General features: G+C 46.5%; 1 protein-coding gene across 1 annotated transcript; it reads right to left on the reverse strand.

Annotated features, from left to right (window-relative positions):
- Window positions 1-6,824: 6,824 nt before the first annotated feature.
- On the reverse strand, window positions 6,825-11,399 carry BMP10 (bone morphogenetic protein 10). The gene is made up of 2 exons (XM_063175303.1): window positions 11,066-11,399; window positions 6,825-7,768 (listed from the first exon to the last, which is right to left on the reverse strand). Exons 1-2 carry the CDS (start codon window positions 11,397-11,399, stop codon window positions 6,825-6,827), a joined length of 1,278 nt encoding a protein of 425 aa, XP_063031373.1.
- Window positions 11,400-17,576: the final 6,177 nt, after the last annotated feature.

Genomic DNA, 17,576 nt, shown 5'->3' on the forward strand with positions numbered 1-17,576 from the left:
ACACCTTTCCCCTGCCTGTCCCTGCCTGGAGCTCCAGGGATGGATTTCTGAGCGCTGTCAAGTGTTCCCTTCACATCCATCCACAGTTCTGATGCCACTAAAGGCCTGGTGCTGGTCTGAAGTGCTGAGAGCTCCATGGAAATGCCTTTCCAAAAGGAGTCAGGAGGTCAGCCAAGCACCCCAAGGACAGTTGTTCCCAACACAGCAGCTCCAGGCAGCGCTGAGGAGTGAAAGGTCAAAGCATCCACTGGAAACTGGAGTGTTGTCACACCCCGGGAAGGGATGTTTCCACTGGGGGACTGGGAACGTGCTGCTCCCTTGCAGTATCCCTCCTATCCAGGGGAAAGAAAGCTCTGTAAAGTGTGAAACGGGGAAAAATCACATTTACACTTTGCAGGAGACGTGGGACGTGTGTTTATAGACTCATTATCTCCTCAGGGCTGGGTCTGTCCCCTTGCTGGCAGGGGACGGGCATTGCTGTGGGGTCAGGGATGGCACAGGGAGCTGTGGAAATGCAGATTAAATTGCTGCCAGCCACCCTGACCCTCTCCTGCTCACTCACAAGCACATGGCTTTTAAAATAAATGGCTTTTAGAAGTAAAATTGCAGCTGAGCCATTGGCCGTGGGTGAGGACAGTGGGTTACCCATGGGAGCAGTGGTGCAGGAGCAGGGTGGGCATGGCAGGAGAGCAGCTGGCAGAGGGCAGAGAGCTGCAATTCCTCATTCCCAGGGGTTTTCCTGGGTCCCAGTGGCTCCCAGTCCCCAGGGGCTGCTGTGGGCAAGGCCAGGCAGAGCCAGAGCAGGGTTAATGCAGCTCTGGGAGCTCATTAGTGCTGTGCCCTGAGCAGTGTCACGGCTGGAGAGGGGCAGCCCCGCTCCCCTGCCATTCACTCCCTGCTCATTATCTCCAAGGCACTAATTAGGGCCCGCAGAGGAAGCACAAGACACACAATCAATATTATTGGGCCAAATTTGCAGCTGGTGTGAATTGTCGGTGGGCAGAGAACGAGAGATGCCGAGGGGAAAGGAGGGAGCTCATTCCCTGCCAGGATAACACCAAACTTGGTGCAAAGCTCCAGGGAATATCTGGAATTGCAGACTGCATTTGCATGGTGCTGTTCTGTGTCTGTTTTAGCAGCAACCAACTGCTGAAAGTCAAAATTGGAGAATTTCAACCCTTTCCAGCCTCAGCATCAGCCCCTGGGGCTCCAGGAGTGTGGGCTCACGTTCCTGTGGATCAACAGGAGGGACTCAAAGCCCACCCAGTGCTACCCAGTGCCACCCCTGCCACGGCAGGGCCACCTCCCACTGTCCCAGGCTTCTCCCAGCCCTGTCCAGCCTGGATTTGGGCATTTCCAGGGATCCAGGGGCAGCCACAGCTGCTATGGGCACCCTGTGCCAGGCCCTCATCCCCCTCACAGGGAACAATTCCTTCCCTGTATCTAACCTAAATTTTAATCTAACAAATTTTAATCTAAACTTTATAAAACTGTATACATTTGAATGACACAATTAGTTATTCAATCCAGCTAATTCTAACATAAATTTTGATCCAACCTGGCCATGCTAAAGCAGCCAGAGCTGGGTCAGAGCTGCAGCTCTGCCCTCCCCGAGCTTTGCATCCCCACCAGCCCTGGTGACAGCTCAGGAAACGGATTCCACCAAATCCCACAACAACTGATGGGAACTGCTCTAATCTCTGGCAGATAAGGAGTTGCTACAGCAAAGCCAACATAAACCTGAGCTCCCTGGCAGGCTGGGCTGTTGTTTAGCTGCTGTTGCTAGCCAGCTACTGTACCTGATTGCAGAGACCACCCTGTGTCCAAACCTTCTCACTTAACTCGACACATTCATTTTCAACACCATGTGAAGCTCCCAGCCTGGACAGGCTCAGTCACACAGGGCTGAAGGACATTGTCTGGGGAGCTGGAGAGCTGCAGGAGCATCCCTCAGCCCTTCAGACTCCTTAGGATGCTAATATTGAATATTCCTCAATGTTAATATTGAATATTCCTCAGTGTTAATATTGAATATTCCTCAGTGTTAGTATTGAATATTCCTCAATGTTAGTATTGAATATTCCTCAATGTTAATATTGAATATTCCTCAATGTTAGTATTGAATATTCCTCAATGTTAGTATTGAATATTCCTCAATGTTAATATTGAATATTCCTCAGTGTTAATATTGAATATCCCTAATGTTAATATTGAATATCCCTCAATGTTATTATTGAATATCCCTCGATGTTATTATTGAATATTCCTCAGTGTTAATATTGAATAAATGCTGCTGCAGCATTTATTCCAGCTAAACTCTGCTAAACTAAAGCACATGGTGTTGTCTCTGTTGGTCATCACAGAAAGCAAAATATTGTGAGATAGGGAACAAGCCAAGACCTTCCTGTTCAGGAAGCTTTGCTCTGTGCCACGGAAATCCATTCCTCTGGTATAGTTTCCTTTATTGCAGCCTTGTTGATTGCTTTTATCCCTCCTATTTCCTGCCTTTACTTAAAAAATACAACCAAAAGTTTTTCTAAGCCCTTGAAATGCTGAGCAGGAGGGGGATCACTTTGTGCTGGGAACAGAATCCCACTGAACCCCTCCTCAGGGCCAGAGACGCCAGGGCTCAGCCCCAAACCTTTCCACCATTAACCAGGAAAAACCCACCATGACCCAGGAAATGACAGCCAGAAAATCCCACCATTAACCAGGAAAAACCCACCATGACCCAGGAAATGAGAGCCAGAAAATCCCACCATTAACCAGGAAAAACCCACCATGACCCAGGAAATGACAGCCAGAAAATCCCACCATTAACCAGGAAAATCCCACCATTACCAGGAAATCCCACCCAGGAAAATCCCACAATTACAGGGGAAAACACTCAGATTTCTCCTTTCAATGTCAAAGCAGGAGTTTGGGTAAGATGAGGGAGATATTTTGGGGCTGTTTTCTATTTCCTGTGCCACAGCCCCTCCCTGGCTGCCCTGCCCTTGCTGGGCTCAGAACACCCAGCCGTGGCCAAAGGCACCAATACCCAGCAATAATACTCTGCACATCATAAACCTCTTCCTCCAAGGAGTGCTGATAAGAATTTCCATTTTTAGTCGAGGGCAAATGAACCATTCAGCCTTTATTTGTTGCTGCTGCACTTCAAGAGGGAGCAGAAGCTAATTTTTTAACTTTTCCTGTAAATAATGCATTAATGAAGACAGATGGGTCAGCAACATAAACAAAAGCTCTATCTCAAGCTGGTTTTGTTCTGGTTTTGTTTCCCAATATAGTAAGCAAATCACTACCACCCCAGTTCCCATCCTATTAACAGTGTTTGCACTCCAAATGTTGAACTGGGTTATAAGGAAGTTTAAATTAGCCCTGGGCTGTAGTTTTTCAAATGTTTGAAGCAGATGTTCAAGTGCTTCTTTTTTTTTTTCTATTCCTTTTTTTCCTCCTCTCTAAAATCCCAGTGGATTTTGCAGGGCTTTGGCTCAGTGTGTGTCACAGAAAATCCCAAACTCCAGCTCTGCCATTGTGCTGTGGGTAACCCAAGTACCTGGGGCTGTCAAAATTCCCATTTTCCTTTGGAAATTCTGCCTCTGGTTTGCCTTGCTCTCTGAGCAGCCTCAGAAGGGCAGGGCAGTAACTTTAGGGAGGAGAAACTTGGAATAGGTTCTGTTTTCCCAAACCTTTCTAAAATTAAGACTGAATTGAAGATTTAAATCGAACGTCTGCTGAGATAAAACAGATCAGAAATGAAAGGAGAATCGGTGCACACCAGAATTTAATGTGACAAATAAAGCCTTTTAGAAACAGAAGTCACAGTACTCATGTGGATGGATGGAAGGAAGGAGCATAGAAACAAAGAAAATGAAAACATGCAGGGGAACAGTTCCTCAGGGACTCATGGGACTCCCAGCTCGGCAGCCCTGGCTCTTGTCACACCCTCACCCTGTTATTTGTGAGTGTTGTGTCTGCTTGGACAGGGGCTTTAAAGCACTCTGAACCTGCAGAAACAGCCTCGATTTGCTGCCTGGGGAAAGCTCTTTAGGAAATATCTGCCCCCCTGGTTTTCTTGCTCTGATCTCTGTCACTGAACTGCACGAACGTCCAAGAAATGCCTTCGCATGGTTGTGTTGAAAAGGGCAAAGGGAGGATTTTGCTCAGACACCCCTGATAAATGAAACCCCACTCGCAGGAGTTCTGATCTCAGGTGCACTGAAGGATTCAAGAGAAGCTCAGTTTTCTCCCAGAACAGCACAATGAGACACAGCTTTACTTCCTTCACCCCAAACTCTGGCTGAAATCCTCCTCCATCAGCAGGACGGTCCTCATCTCTTTATGAAGAGAAGTTATATCAGCAGGCTGGCTGCCCCTAGTTCTGAAGGACCACCATTGATATTTATTGACAATTTTACTGGTCTTGTAGAAGTTCACACACACAGCTGATGAAATGACACATGGCTGTGTTTGCTCTGTACCTGAGCACTCCACAGACTCTGCTGTGCTGCAGCAAATCTCTGCCAGACGAGGACAGAGAGCGAATCCCTGACAGACACTGAGGGCAGGCCCTGCTCTGCTTTGCCGTGCGGTGCCTTGAGGATTTACAGTGAGACCTCACAGATTTATGGGCATTGCAGGGGGTTATTTATTGGTTTTGAGGCTCAGCTTTCCCTGCAGAGCCACTGGTGCAGTCAGGGAAGGACAGGGGAGGCAGGGAGGGCAGATCTCTGCCACGGCAGCGCCCGCAGAAATGAGATGATAAAAGCAAATGTCGGATTATCTCCCTAATGCTGGATTATCACTCCTAACAAGGTGAGTGGCTTGTCTTGGCAAATGGCTTCAGAAGAATCGTGGATGGTTTTGAAAGGGTTTGTGTGGTCACACTTCAACCGTTGGCTGCTGCAGCTGATGTCAGCAGAGCGAATGTCACACCTCCCCGAATTCCTGCATCGTGCCATGAGCTCTGATTGCAGAGTGCCTCGGGGAAAGGGCTGTCAGGGCTGTCACTCACTCACAGGGTGAGCAATAAAGCAATATCACAGCCCGGGGTGCAGGCCACTATCTGCACACTGCAAAACTCTACAATAAACTACACAGCGGAGCACTTAGAGCTGTGATACCCCCACAAGAGGAGCTGTAAATTGATGAGCCCATACTCCAGAACTCCACTGAAATAAATCACTGCAGTGAGGGAGCAGCTCTGCAGGCAAGGGGGTAACTGAGCCATGTGGAGCTTACAAGTATCCAAGAAGTCAGCAGCCTCCTTCTCTGTGCCACACAACTCAACAGAGAGATTCCGTGTGAAGTAGGATCAGTTTTATCCGAGTGGGATTACACACAAGCACAAAAATAAAACATTCTGTATTCTACATTATCTTACAAAGGCAGGCAGTCAATAAATAGGTCAATAAATTATGGGAAGCACAGAGGAGTATGTGTGAAAATGGGTGAAATTGGGTTTAGTTGGTGCGTGATAAAGTCTTGGGTGTTCATTCCCATGAAGTGTTGGAGTGATTCTTTCAAAGACCCTTATCACTCCTAGGGAAGATAACTTTCCCTTAAAAGTGTAAAACAGATGCAGGGACAGTACAGTAGGCTCTGGTACAGGCTAAAAGAGTCAACATCACTTACACTTTCCCAAGAATCTGACAAATTTGCAGCTTAGTATAAATAAAGTGACGGGTCTATTGTTTCTCAGCTCTGACACCTCCTTATCACCACGATTTGTCGCAGAAGAGTGGTGGAAACATGGCATGTGACTCCATCTGCAGAGTCTGGGGGGAGGAATATCCCTGCGAATGGACAATTCTGCACTTAGAGAGAGGGAGGATGCCCGTGTGGCACCAAGGGCTCTGCTGCTCTGCCTGGCACTGCTGGGCCATCCCAGCTGGATTGTGCAGCTGCATCTGAGGGGATTTGCTGGCTGGGAACGGGCGCTGCTTCTTAGCTGGGAGGAATTTCAAGGGCAATTTTAGCTGGTGCAATTCCAAGGGTTGAGGAAATTTATTGCACTTCCTTCTGCCACCTAAAGCTCTGGCCCTTGAGAGCCACGGCTGCTGCAGCAGCAAAGCCAGAGCTGCCTCAGAGTGATTTTGTAATAAACCTGCACAGGGGGAATTTCTCGCCTTGGCCCTTGCCTGGCACTGCTCCTGGGCCACCTGCTTTCCTAAAAAAGGTGGGAAAGGGAATGGTGCCCTTCTGCTCCAGATTCCAGATCATCCCTTACAGTTGCCTTTGACTGAAACAGGGAAAGAGTGAAGAAAGTATTAAGAAAAAAGGAAAACAAACACCTTGTTTGTGCCTTAGTGATTCAGGAGCTTGAGAGTGATCAGGATGTAAGATCTACAGAGATAAATTAAGGAAAAAAAGAGCATGTAAAGACCTTTATGAAGATATTACAGAAGACTGAACAATCTAGGTGTGATTGCCCATCACTCTCGTATCTTTAACAGCTCTGGAAAGCCCTGAAGATGCCAATCAACATTGATAAAGTACAAAAATATGCCTTTATTTCCGTGAATTTGGATGTGCCTTTTTGGCACCAGGAGCCCTCCCAAACAATCCAGTGATCAGCTCCATGCCCTGGCAGGAGGAGAGGCTCGGTCGCGATCTGGACAGCGAAGAGCAGCGAGAAGGAAGACAAGGAACAAAATATACAATCCCTACACGACATGCCCATTCCCCGTGGCAGGAAACATACAATTATCTGTACAGGCCTCATTAAATAACCTCATTAAATAGCAAATCCCAAATGTACAAATTTACAGACTGAATCATTAAATACTCCCCCCGTGCCCTCCCCGCGCGCGCGTTCCCTCCTACTATCTGCAGCCGCACTCTGACACCACCATGCCCTCGTACTTGAACTTGTAGGTGACCACCCCTGCATCCAAGTAGAGGATGGAGATGGGGTCGAGTTTGGTGGGCACGCAGCAGGCCTTGGAGGCTTTCTGGGGGTTCTTCAGGTGAACCAAAGTCTTGACTATGGCGTGCTTGGTGGGCGTGACGTGCTCCGTCAGGGGGTAGGCGCACACGCCGTGGCACTCGTACGCTTCGTAGCCCGCCGGGGCGATGATCCAGGAGTCCCAGCCAATCTCCTTGAAGTCGATGTAGAGAGGAGTCTTTTTGCAGTAGTTGCCCTTGGCGTTCCTGCGGATGCGGGCGGTGGAGTCGTAGATGATGTTGGAGCGCATCTGGAGCAGCGCCTCCTCGCCGGGCTGGTCGTGGAAGTTGCCAACCTCCAGGTTCTCCAGGCCCAGGAACTGCTCGTGGTCGATCATCTCGTTCAGCTCTTCCTTCTCCTCCTTTCTGTCGTTGCTTTGGTCGTCGGAGTAGACCACCAGCAGGGGCAGGTGCTTGGCCTCGGAGTTGATGTCGATGTCGAGTTTCCCTTCCCCGTTGTGCTCCTCCCCTTCCCTGCTCTCGATGTGAACCTCGAGCCGGTGCGTGGTCAGCCCTGCCCTGCGCCAGCGCCGGATGGCCTCGGTCACCTCGAAGCTCTCCCACTCGCTGCTCGTGCCGTAGATGTGCCTGGAGGCCAGGGCCACCATCTTCCTGTCCTCCCCGGCCCCCAGGGGGATGTTGTCCAGCACCTCGAAGATGGTGACCTTCCTGTCCAGCCCCTCGTAGAGCCTCTGGTCCCGCTCCACCAGGGTGTAGAGCCGCAGCTCTGCCATGGTGATCTCCTCGTGGTGAGGGATGGAGACGTTGAAGAGCAGCGGGTACCTCCGGGTTCCTGTCACGCCTATGGGGTGGGAATCCAAGTCTGCAAGGGACAAAAATCGAATGTTTTAGGAGAGTCAACGCATCCACAAACACACATGCTGAGGGTCATCCAGCATGCTGGGTTTCACCTGGACAGCTCCAGGAAAATGTTCTTTCAGCACTTCCCACAGCTGTGCTTGGAAAAAGGGCCGAGGTTATTTTAGATGTGTAAGGACTGCAAGGTGCCACACCTGCTACAGACCTGGATTTAGTGATCCTCCTTCTGGCCCCAGGCTTTCCAGGGACTTCCTTGCCAACTGGAAGGTTTACATATTAAAAATGTGCTACCTAATAATGGCATAGGAATCACTTCTAGGGTGCTGCACAGCAACTACTTAATAAACAAAGGGAAAACATTCATTGGGGCAGGCACTGAGGCCAACGTGAAATGAACGACATGCAATCTGCAAACACAAGGAATGTGTGTGCTGCAGTGTTCCTGTGCTAGCAGGAATTCCCTGCTGCTCAAACACCCCTCAGACATGGAGAGGGCCAAGCACTTGGCGAGGAAAAGCTGCTTTGAGAGATGCTTTACATTCAGGGCGGGTGGTGACACCAGGGTGACCTGGCAGCCACAGGCGCCGTGGGCTTTGGTGAGCAACCAGCTGCACTCAGCCAGGCCCCTGGGCACCTTTAGCAACAGCCCAGGTGAGAGGGACAATGCCTGGTGTCACCTGGGCTGCCTGTCCTGGTTGCACAGCAGCATTCGTTTCTTCCCCCAGAGCAGGATCTGCTGCCTCCTCCCAGCCCAGGAGGCAGATTGGGACACAGAGGCTGGAACTGTAATTAATGCAAAGGCAAACTGTTGGTGACCTGTCGCTCCCTTCATCTCTGCCTTCCCCAATTTTTCTGTGTTTGTAGAAAAATGACTCTGATAAAGCCACAAGGCCTGGCCATGCTCCACCAGGGCACTTAGGCAAGCCATGAACTTCATTCAGCACGTGACTTGTGCTGTTTGACTCCAGTTTGGAGGCTTTGAGGCACCTGCCTTTTTTATTTTATTCTTTTTTTTTTTTCCACTCTGCATTTTCATCTCTTCACAAATAAAATAAAAAGAGGGGGGATTCTGCTTTCAGAGCCAGGGTAGGAGCAGACCCTGAGCAGCTCTCACACAGCCAGGATGTGACTCTGCTCTCTCTGGGAAGTCCACAGGGTCCAGACCTGCTGCTCTTTCCAGTGCACCCCTGGGAGGGTTGGGAAGGGAGATCTGGAGTCCATAGGAAAAGAAGAATTTCCCTTAAAACTTTATTTCAAGTATTAAACACTGATTACAGCCCCATTTACACTGAAATTGTTATGGTCCACAGGTTAAAACAAAGAGCTAATTCCAGCCATGCCACCTGTTATATTTCTATAATAAAGGATTTAATGGATAATTATGAAACTGGGATTTCTGCCAGTTTTCAGCAGGCAGGTGAACAAAACAATTCCAAGCTCTGTTTCTCCTTGTCTTTCTCATTGCAAGCAATTAATTTCTCTATCAAAAGAGCTCTTTAGCATGAAAGGAATGGTTCTTAATTATCCAGACTCTGAGGACACATAAAAAAACATGAATTGTACAGTCCTTAAACTGCATGTATTTGTGAAGCTGTGCTCCCATCAGAGGTGTCACTTTGCATCTTGCTGGTTTGGATTGGAAGAGGTGAGAGAAAACCTGAAAGGGCAGAAATTTAAGGCGAATTTTCCCCATTTGCTGCAGAACTTCTGCAAGAGGCACAGCAGGACAGCAGGGAACTGCCACCACCACCTGGCAAAGGTCAGTCTGTGCCATTTCTGTGCTGCAAACCTGAATTTCTGCAGGTGGAATTATTTCAGATTGGCATCACTAAACCACAGGGTGTTTTCTTCTTTACCACGCTGTACTTGGCAATCTTTGTGCTTGTTTGTTTCTTTTTCAAATAGCACAAAATGAGAACACCTCCCACGAGTGTGCCTTTGCTGCTGAGCACACACAGCAAGGCAGGGTGAGCCACTGGCCACCACTGCCTGCATTGGTTTGCCACCAACCCTCCAATAAACTCCTCCACACTGGAAAAAAGGAGATGGAAAGGAACTTTAAATCACAGTGCAGATTCTCTTCACAGCGGAAATTCACTGCTCTAAAGGGTGCCTGGGCCTGGCAGGAGCCAGGAGCAGAACAGAGCTTTGGGATTCTCCCCTGGCATCTCACTGCCCTGCAAAACTCAAGTGATTTCCACTCCGCCTCTCCTCACAGCTCATCACTTTGGAACTGAAAATGTTGAGGAAAAAGCAATAATGTCTTTAACTTCATTAATTAATGAACAGAGGGTGAGAGAGGCCCTGTGGCAGCTCAAACAGCCACGTGTGCCCCATGGTAACTGAACATGAATCAAAGCACTTGCATTTGCCATGTGGATTGATGGATACTTGGAATTGTTCAGTTGAAAAACGTTTTTAGTATAAAAATGTTTATTTAGTTTAATGTGTTGGTTAAAAAGGTATTGGCATATTATTGAATATTAGTGCTGAAGCTTATCTCATTGTCATTGAACTCAGTGGAACGTGGAAGGAAAAACAGGAAAAAAGAGAGGGAGATGGCACAGGGTGTTAATAATGCCAAGGTTATATCTTTGATCCCTGTGTGGGCCATTCCCTTGAGAGTTGGATTTGATGATCTTTGTGGGTCCCTTTCCACTCACAATATTCTGTGATAATTTGGTTTCTTCAAGTTTTGTTTGTTTGTTTTTATTAGGATATAGTCTGGTACTCCAAAGTAAAACCTATTGGTTATCCAAAATTCCTCTTCACTTACTTTTGTGTATTTTCTGGACTGTATGCCGATCCAAAGGAAGAAAACTTTACAAATGCCACGGGATCAACAGTGACAAGGCATTAACAGAAAGCTGTACCTGGTTAAGCTCATAATTTTAAAATATTTCACTTGAAGATACACTTTGAACAGTGTGTAAAAATGCGTCTTGCCTTAAATTCAAATATTACTGAAGGTATCCATTTAAAAATTTGATCAGCTGATTACAAATGATGTTTGTAATCATTTTGGGGATAAAGAAATTGATGAACTGAAATTACACTTGGTGCTGCCCCGATATTAAAGACACACCTTCCCCCAACAAAACCTTCCAGTCTCCAGAGCCAAGGACAAGGAGTCTCTCACCAGAGCTGGGGTCTGGGCAGCCCTGCCACAGCTGCTGATTTCCAAGGCCATCCTCACCAAAGGCCTTTTCCCTTTTCATGCTCCGTACCTGGTCAGGACATTTCCCACTGGCTCTAAGGACGCCCCTCTCTATCCATTCCCCCAGAGATGAGCAGCTCTTACCTTCATTTTTGAAGCTCCTGATGATGTTTGCAGAAGGCATCGATGTCCTGTCTGTGGCAAACCTGTTGTACAGCTCTAGCATGTACTCTGGAGGGTCCACCTTGGCCGACTCGTGCAGGGGGATGTCGGAGAGGTTCAACGTCTTCAAAAACTCATTTTTCATGTTCTGGAGCAGCGTGTTGAAATCAACCCCGTCTTGCTCGGAGAGGATCTCATCAAAAAGAGGCACGTCTTCCTCCAGGGAAGAGTGCTCCAGGCTCAGGATGGGACTGCAGGCTGCAAGGTGGACCAGGAGGGAGAGGACAGCCCAGAGCTGGAGGACGACAGAATCCATGGCTTCGCCTCCAACCGCGCTCAACGAGCTCTGCCTCTGGTGCGGGCTCGGTGGCGGTTTTATCCGCTGGGCTGTGTCACAGAGGGATGACAAGTTTGGAAGCTCTTGTCTTGAAGCTTGTGATCCGTCCTGTCTGTCTGCCCCTTCCCCCTCCCCAAAACCAGGTCTCGGTAATTGGATCTCGCTCTCCTCTATGGCCGCCTTGCCTCCCTTATCTCGGCCAGTGGAAGCTGCTCACCAGATTTGTTGCTATCTCGCCATCCCCTCTCCCCTAATGAGCGTTTTGTAAACATTCTGAGCGGGACTCACAGAGATAGGACAAGTTTCTCCTCAGAGAGGAGCTGCCCTTCCTCTCTCCCTCCGGTAGCTGACTTTGCTGCTGTCCGCGAACCGTTCCCATCCGCGCGGATTGCAGCGCACGCGAGGATCCCGCAGAGCCTCTCTCCAAACGCACCCACCTCACACCAAGGGCAAACAACAGCTCTCTCTGCCCTGCTCAAAACTGTTTTAGAGTCAGGTCTTTGCATTAAGAAGGAATTTCTTTGGGAAAAAATTCTGGTCTTCTGCAAAGCCTGGGAGAAGAGCTTTGGTGGTACCACCAGGCCCTGGATGTGGAGGAGAAGAGCTCAGGGTGAGCAAGGAGAATCACATCCCTCAAGGAGCAGGGAGTTGGCCTTGGTGATGCTTCTGGGTCGCTTCCAACTTGAGGTGCTCCATGATTCCGTGACTGGAGTATTCGCAAACGATTCAGAAAATCTTTATTTCATTAGTCTTTTACATGTGACTTGACAAATCACGGTTGTACTTGATTTAGTCACAGCACTGCTAAATAAAAATTATTGAAAACACACACAGGCCAACAGGTGACTCTGATTTCAGTTCTCATCAATCCAAACAGCTCAGGGACACAGTGTGAAAAACACAGAAATGACTCTGCAAAAACATGTGCTAAAATTAATGGCGCTTTTTGTGTTAGTGTGCAAATTTCAACAAAAAGTGAGCAAAAATTGGTCTGGTTCAGAGATAACAATTTCCACTTAAACCTCCATGTTCTCCACAGACTTTCCAAAGTGCTCTTGTTTTGGCAGCGTGGTCAGAGCTCGCTGCCTGTCCCCGAGGGGTTCAGCACTCAAGATAAAGAGGCATTTCTGCTCATGCTGCAGAGCTTTGCCTTGCAGGCACTGAGAGCTGCACCCAAGGACTAAACCACTGCCCTGCTGGGTTTTCTGGACTCTGCTTTTTGTCTGAGCACATCCAGTGATTTGCTGCCCCATCTCTGCAATTTTCTTCCTTTGTCATTTGCCCAAATCCTTCACAAACAGCCACAACAATGAGAACCATGCTCAAGGCATGCCTGTCTTAAATTCGTCCTCTAGGTTTTTATTTAAATATCAATATTTTTGTGAAAATCATGTGCAGCGTGGCTGCTGTGGAGGCAGACACTGACATAGCATTTTAACTTCATTTTATTCAACTTTTCTTCTTTTGAACGTGGGAAACCTGATGCTAGAGGAAAAGGGTGCTACTGAGGTTACTGCTACACCACATTAGATATTTGAGCTTAGCAAGATTAATTTAGACTTCACTGTGGAGTTCATGGCTATCTAGAAATCCTCCATAGCTTTATCAAATCTGATCTTTGCATATTTTGGCTTTCCAGAGTTGAGCACAGGAATCTTGGGGAAATTTTGGAGCAGTTTGGTCTTTGGCTTCTTTTAATTAAGAGAAAAGTGCAGTCTTCTTTTTGGTGATGATTCATCACCAAATTAAGATCTTTACTTCCACAGGAAGTGAGGTTAACATTAAAACCCCTGAGAGCTGGCTTAGCCTCAACTCTTCAATGCAGCACAGCAGTGAGTCCTGTAAAGGAAAGTTTTTGGGGCTGCTTATCACAGCCAGTGACACAGGACATTCGTCATGAGGGTGAAAATGCCTCCAGAGCATTTCCTTTTTCAATGCTTCAATATTAATTTCAAAAATGCACTGATTTTATATATATATATATATATATATGTATATGTATATATGCAGATATTATTCAATTAAAGAGATCATTGTAAGAGCTGCTCACCCACCAGAGCCTTCTTGCCTCAGTGGCTCATTAGGAGCACAATTCCTGCTCAGACATTCCAAGTGTTTCCGCATTTCCGCTCTGGCTTTGACAAAAAGTCCTTGAACAATGGCAGAGTGCAGGGGTTGAACACAAAGCAGCTTGTGCTGGGTTTCCTGACTTATTCCATGTAGACCCTGCTGGGGATCTGCCAGATGAGGGATACCCAGAGAGCACATCTGATAGAAAAGCAGCTCTGATATGAAAGCAGCTTCCTGTTTCCTTAAGCTGCAGGCTGATGATTTTAACACACTGATAATTATTTTTTTTTCTGAGTTGAATGGTGTAACAGAAGGGATTTATTTCATGTCACTGAGATGGTTTCTCCTTTTCCCCCCTCCATATGCACTGCAATTTACAATATCCTAGAAAGAAGTTGCTTTCCAAAAAATCAATGCTAACTAGATCACCTGAGGTAGCTGAGGGAACATTAATAAGCATCACAGCTGAACCATTAATTAAAAATTAATCTAATGACCCCATTTAATTAGCACTAGGTGCTCATTGGGCAGCCTGGGTTGCAGAGAGGTCACAGAAGGGTCCCTTAAGCTCCAGAGGCTGAGATGCTCCTCAGAAGAATGTGAAGTGGTTTTGAAGCATCCTCAACCTTCCTTTGCTGGTTTTTGGGAGGGAGGAACACCTGCCCTCAGCCAGGGGCTCAGAGCAGCCTCAGAGGGGGAACCTTTCCCAGGAGAAGGGGATCAATGTTTGCTTCAGTTCCCCCTGGGCTTTCTGGGCATGAATAGTTCCCCAGGGGATAAAAATCTGCCAGTTTCACACTGTCACATCTGATTTCCCCACATGTGGGTTTTGGTTCAGCAGTCTACTCCTTCAAAATTTCATTAAATTGTTACTGCATAGTAGGCTTCTTTTAAAATGTGTAAAAATGTTTCTCTGGTCCTTTTTTTTAAAATTATTTTTTCAGGAATTTTGGCTCAAGGCTGCTCCCTAATCAGGGACCTCAGTCACACCATTGCAGGGAAGCAGGAGAGGGATGCAAACGTGCTGTAGCAACCACAGCATGTGATTTGAGGTTTTCCAAAATACAGGGATGGAATTATTGCAAAAATGCCCCACAACGGTTCCTGTCAGGAGATAGCTGTGGCATGAGGTAACTGCTGGGTGTGAGATGGGAGATAAAGAGGAGTGTGACACTGACAGTGTGATGAGCTTGCAATGGAATAACTAAAATTAGTTTCCATTCCTGCATCTGCCCAAGTCCTTATTCCTGTATGCCTTGGTTCATGGCTGCTGCTCTGGATTCCCTGTCCATAAATGGGCCCTTCCCAGGGGCTCTATCCCATTTCAGATGGCACTGGAAAATGAAAGGATATTTACTGAAAGGGTGTGGGGGGAGAAACATGGCAGTGCCTTACAGCCTGTGTGATCAAGGAGAAAATCAGGGAGAAGAGGGAAAGGGAGAAGGAAAGGACAGGAATTCCTTAAATGGAGGGACAACAGCTCCTCCTGACCCAGGGAATTCCTTTCCCTGTGTGCCACCAGCTCCCCCTGACCTGGAGCACCTCTGGCTTCGTGTGGGGACCCCACAAACCTGCAGGGCACACAAACTACCTGCAGTGCCTCTGGAAATTCCCTTTTCCCCTCCTTCCATCCTGCTGAGGTGCAGAAGCTCCAGGCAGGGACTCCATCCTCCTGCATTTGCTCCAGAGGGTCAGCAGCACAGGGACATGAGGAGAAGCTGTGAGATCCACGCCAGTGCAAAGCCTGAGGAACTGAAACAGAAAGAAAAGAGCTGGAAAAAGGAGCTGTTCATGGCCTTGCTGTCAGTGTCCTGCAGTAAAAGGCCCTGGAGCTCCCAGCTCCCGCTGTCCTTGCTCCTCCTGCAGATATTTGGAGGAGCTGCCACTTCCATGACTGGGCTTTAGACTGGGAAATTTGTAGCACTCACCAAGTTCACTGCCTAGCCCATTTAATGATATAATTTATCATTATGTCATTTACGGGATCAGAAATGTCTCAAAATCTCTTGATTTGTCTCCCCTCCCATGAGCTAGGTACATGCCTTGGTAAATATGGATGCAGTCTCTCATAATATTAAAAATGTAATACCTATTATGGTCACACAATTTATTAATTTAGTTCCCAGTTAATCCAAACCTGGTGAGTCATGGTCAAAAATAAATCAATTCCTATTTGATGTCTTCACACAGAGTGAGAGCAGTGCTAATGAACAGAGGAGCTGCTGTTCAATCCCAGGGGTTTGGACTCTGCAGGCTTCTTATCACACTCCCTCCACAGAAGAGTTTGACAGAAAAAGGTCAAGAGAAAGTTTTAATTTTACATTTTTGAAATTCTTCCTCTCATCACACAGTTGTTTGGTGGTGCTTTGGTATTCATGTGGGTGTCAAACTCCAGGAAACTCTGAGCAGCTCAGTGACACTGACACAAACAAGACTGCAGAGCAAAACCTTTCAGAAGCCTCCCAGACCCGTCCCCTCTCCTTGTCAGCCCCGTGTCCAAGCAGGTTTTCTGAGGGATTCCATTCTTTTCTTAGTCAGAGCTCCATTTAAAAGCTCTAAATGAACAAAATTATTGGGAATAATCTCTAAATTTTGTCCTTGGGTTTGAGAACTGAGGAGTCCAAATCTTCAACAATGGGGGAAAAAACCAGACTCGGGTCAGCAGAAATTATTTTGCTGACAATTTTGATTAATAACATGGAATTATTAAACTGACAACTTGAGTGCTAAGCAGAGATGGAATATTTTCTGGCAGTGTTAGCTGATATCTCAGCATGAGATATTAATGACTAAGTCAACAGCTTGTAATCACATCAGCAAAACATGAGAAAAAATTAGACAAGCATGTCTAATATTTGCTCTGTTTATTTAATGTTAGGGCTGGAATCAGAAAGGGAAAGCAAATTGTACATAGCAGTAGAGAAGATTGATTCATTAAAAATACTTTTTAAAGTTTAGCCTTAAAAATTCAAAGATGAAAGTGTATTATATTCTATTTTTTGTAACTCTGTGACTGGGATTATACTGGGTAAATTAAGGTTGTCAGAGGCCTCTCTCTGCTATGACTGCCATGCAGCTGAATATCGAATTTTGTCTTTTCCATCCTTTTGTTTATGGGAAACTGGCTCAGACACCTCACTAATTTTGACTTCAATTGCAGCAGAAATTACAAATATGTTCTGTTCCCCCTGGCTTCTGCAGCTTTGTGTTCTGGGGTGCTCAGAGGAGCTGGGCCTTGGTCAGGGCACAGAGCTCACAAGGCAGCTGCTGAAGGCTCCTCACCTGGAAAATCAAACTGAAGCCCTGATTCCTCTCTGAATTTCACCAGCACACCCAAATGGCTTTTTTTTTTTGTCTTGGCACCTGTTAAAAAACAGCTCACAAGAGGCAAAGCAAACGAGGGTCCAGGGGCAGCAGCTCCTCAATGTCTCTACAAAATTGGGAATTTCGTGGATCCATGGCTTGGTTTGTCAGGAGGTGTCACAGCAGCCTGGTGCCCACATCAGCTCCAATCCCAGCAATTCCAAACTGATTTTTAAAAGATGTTTTCTCCTCTTTCAGCACTGCTACAAAAGGATTGACTTACTTTACATTTGGTTTTCTACCCAACAAAAAACGGCTGAAGCAACCTTGAGTAGGTCTGAATCACCATCCTCTCCTGGCACACACCCTCAGAAAATTAAATAAAGTGGGAATTGCCTCGTGGTCAGCTGCAAAAAAGGGCAGAGAAAAGAAATGGCAGGAGTGAGAGAGACACAGACTCAGCAGAGGATGTGGCCATGCAAAGGCAGTGTCTCATTATATAATAGAATATAGAAAAGTATATAAATAGAAATATATTTATATACTAAAAATATATCTTATAATATTATTAATATTTTAATTGTTAATAATATAACAAATAGTATTATATGAATTCTAAATATAATATTCATATTTTAGATTATATTTTATTTTTATATTTTCATAAATATATCTAAATATGTAAGAAAGAAATATTAAAATCATTAAGAAATAAAAAAATCAGTCACCAATTGGGGCATAATTACAAGTGAAAATAAACATTCCACTGGATTTGAAACCTGA

This window comes from Melospiza melodia, chromosome 23 (genome assembly GCF_035770615.1).
Source record: "Melospiza melodia melodia isolate bMelMel2 chromosome 23, bMelMel2.pri, whole genome shotgun sequence".
In the NCBI taxonomy this organism is placed as follows: Eukaryota; Metazoa; Chordata; class Aves; order Passeriformes; family Passerellidae; genus Melospiza; species Melospiza melodia.

Coding starts and splice junctions, on each gene's coding strand:
- BMP10 (XM_063175303.1), bottom strand. CDS start 11,399: ATGGATTCTGTCGTCCTCCAGCTCTGGGCTGTCCTCTCCCTCCTGGTC. Junction 7,769..11,065: donor CAGGAGCTTCAAAAATGAAG/GTAAGAGCTGCT, acceptor TGTCCCTTGCAG/ACTTGGATTCCCACCCCATA.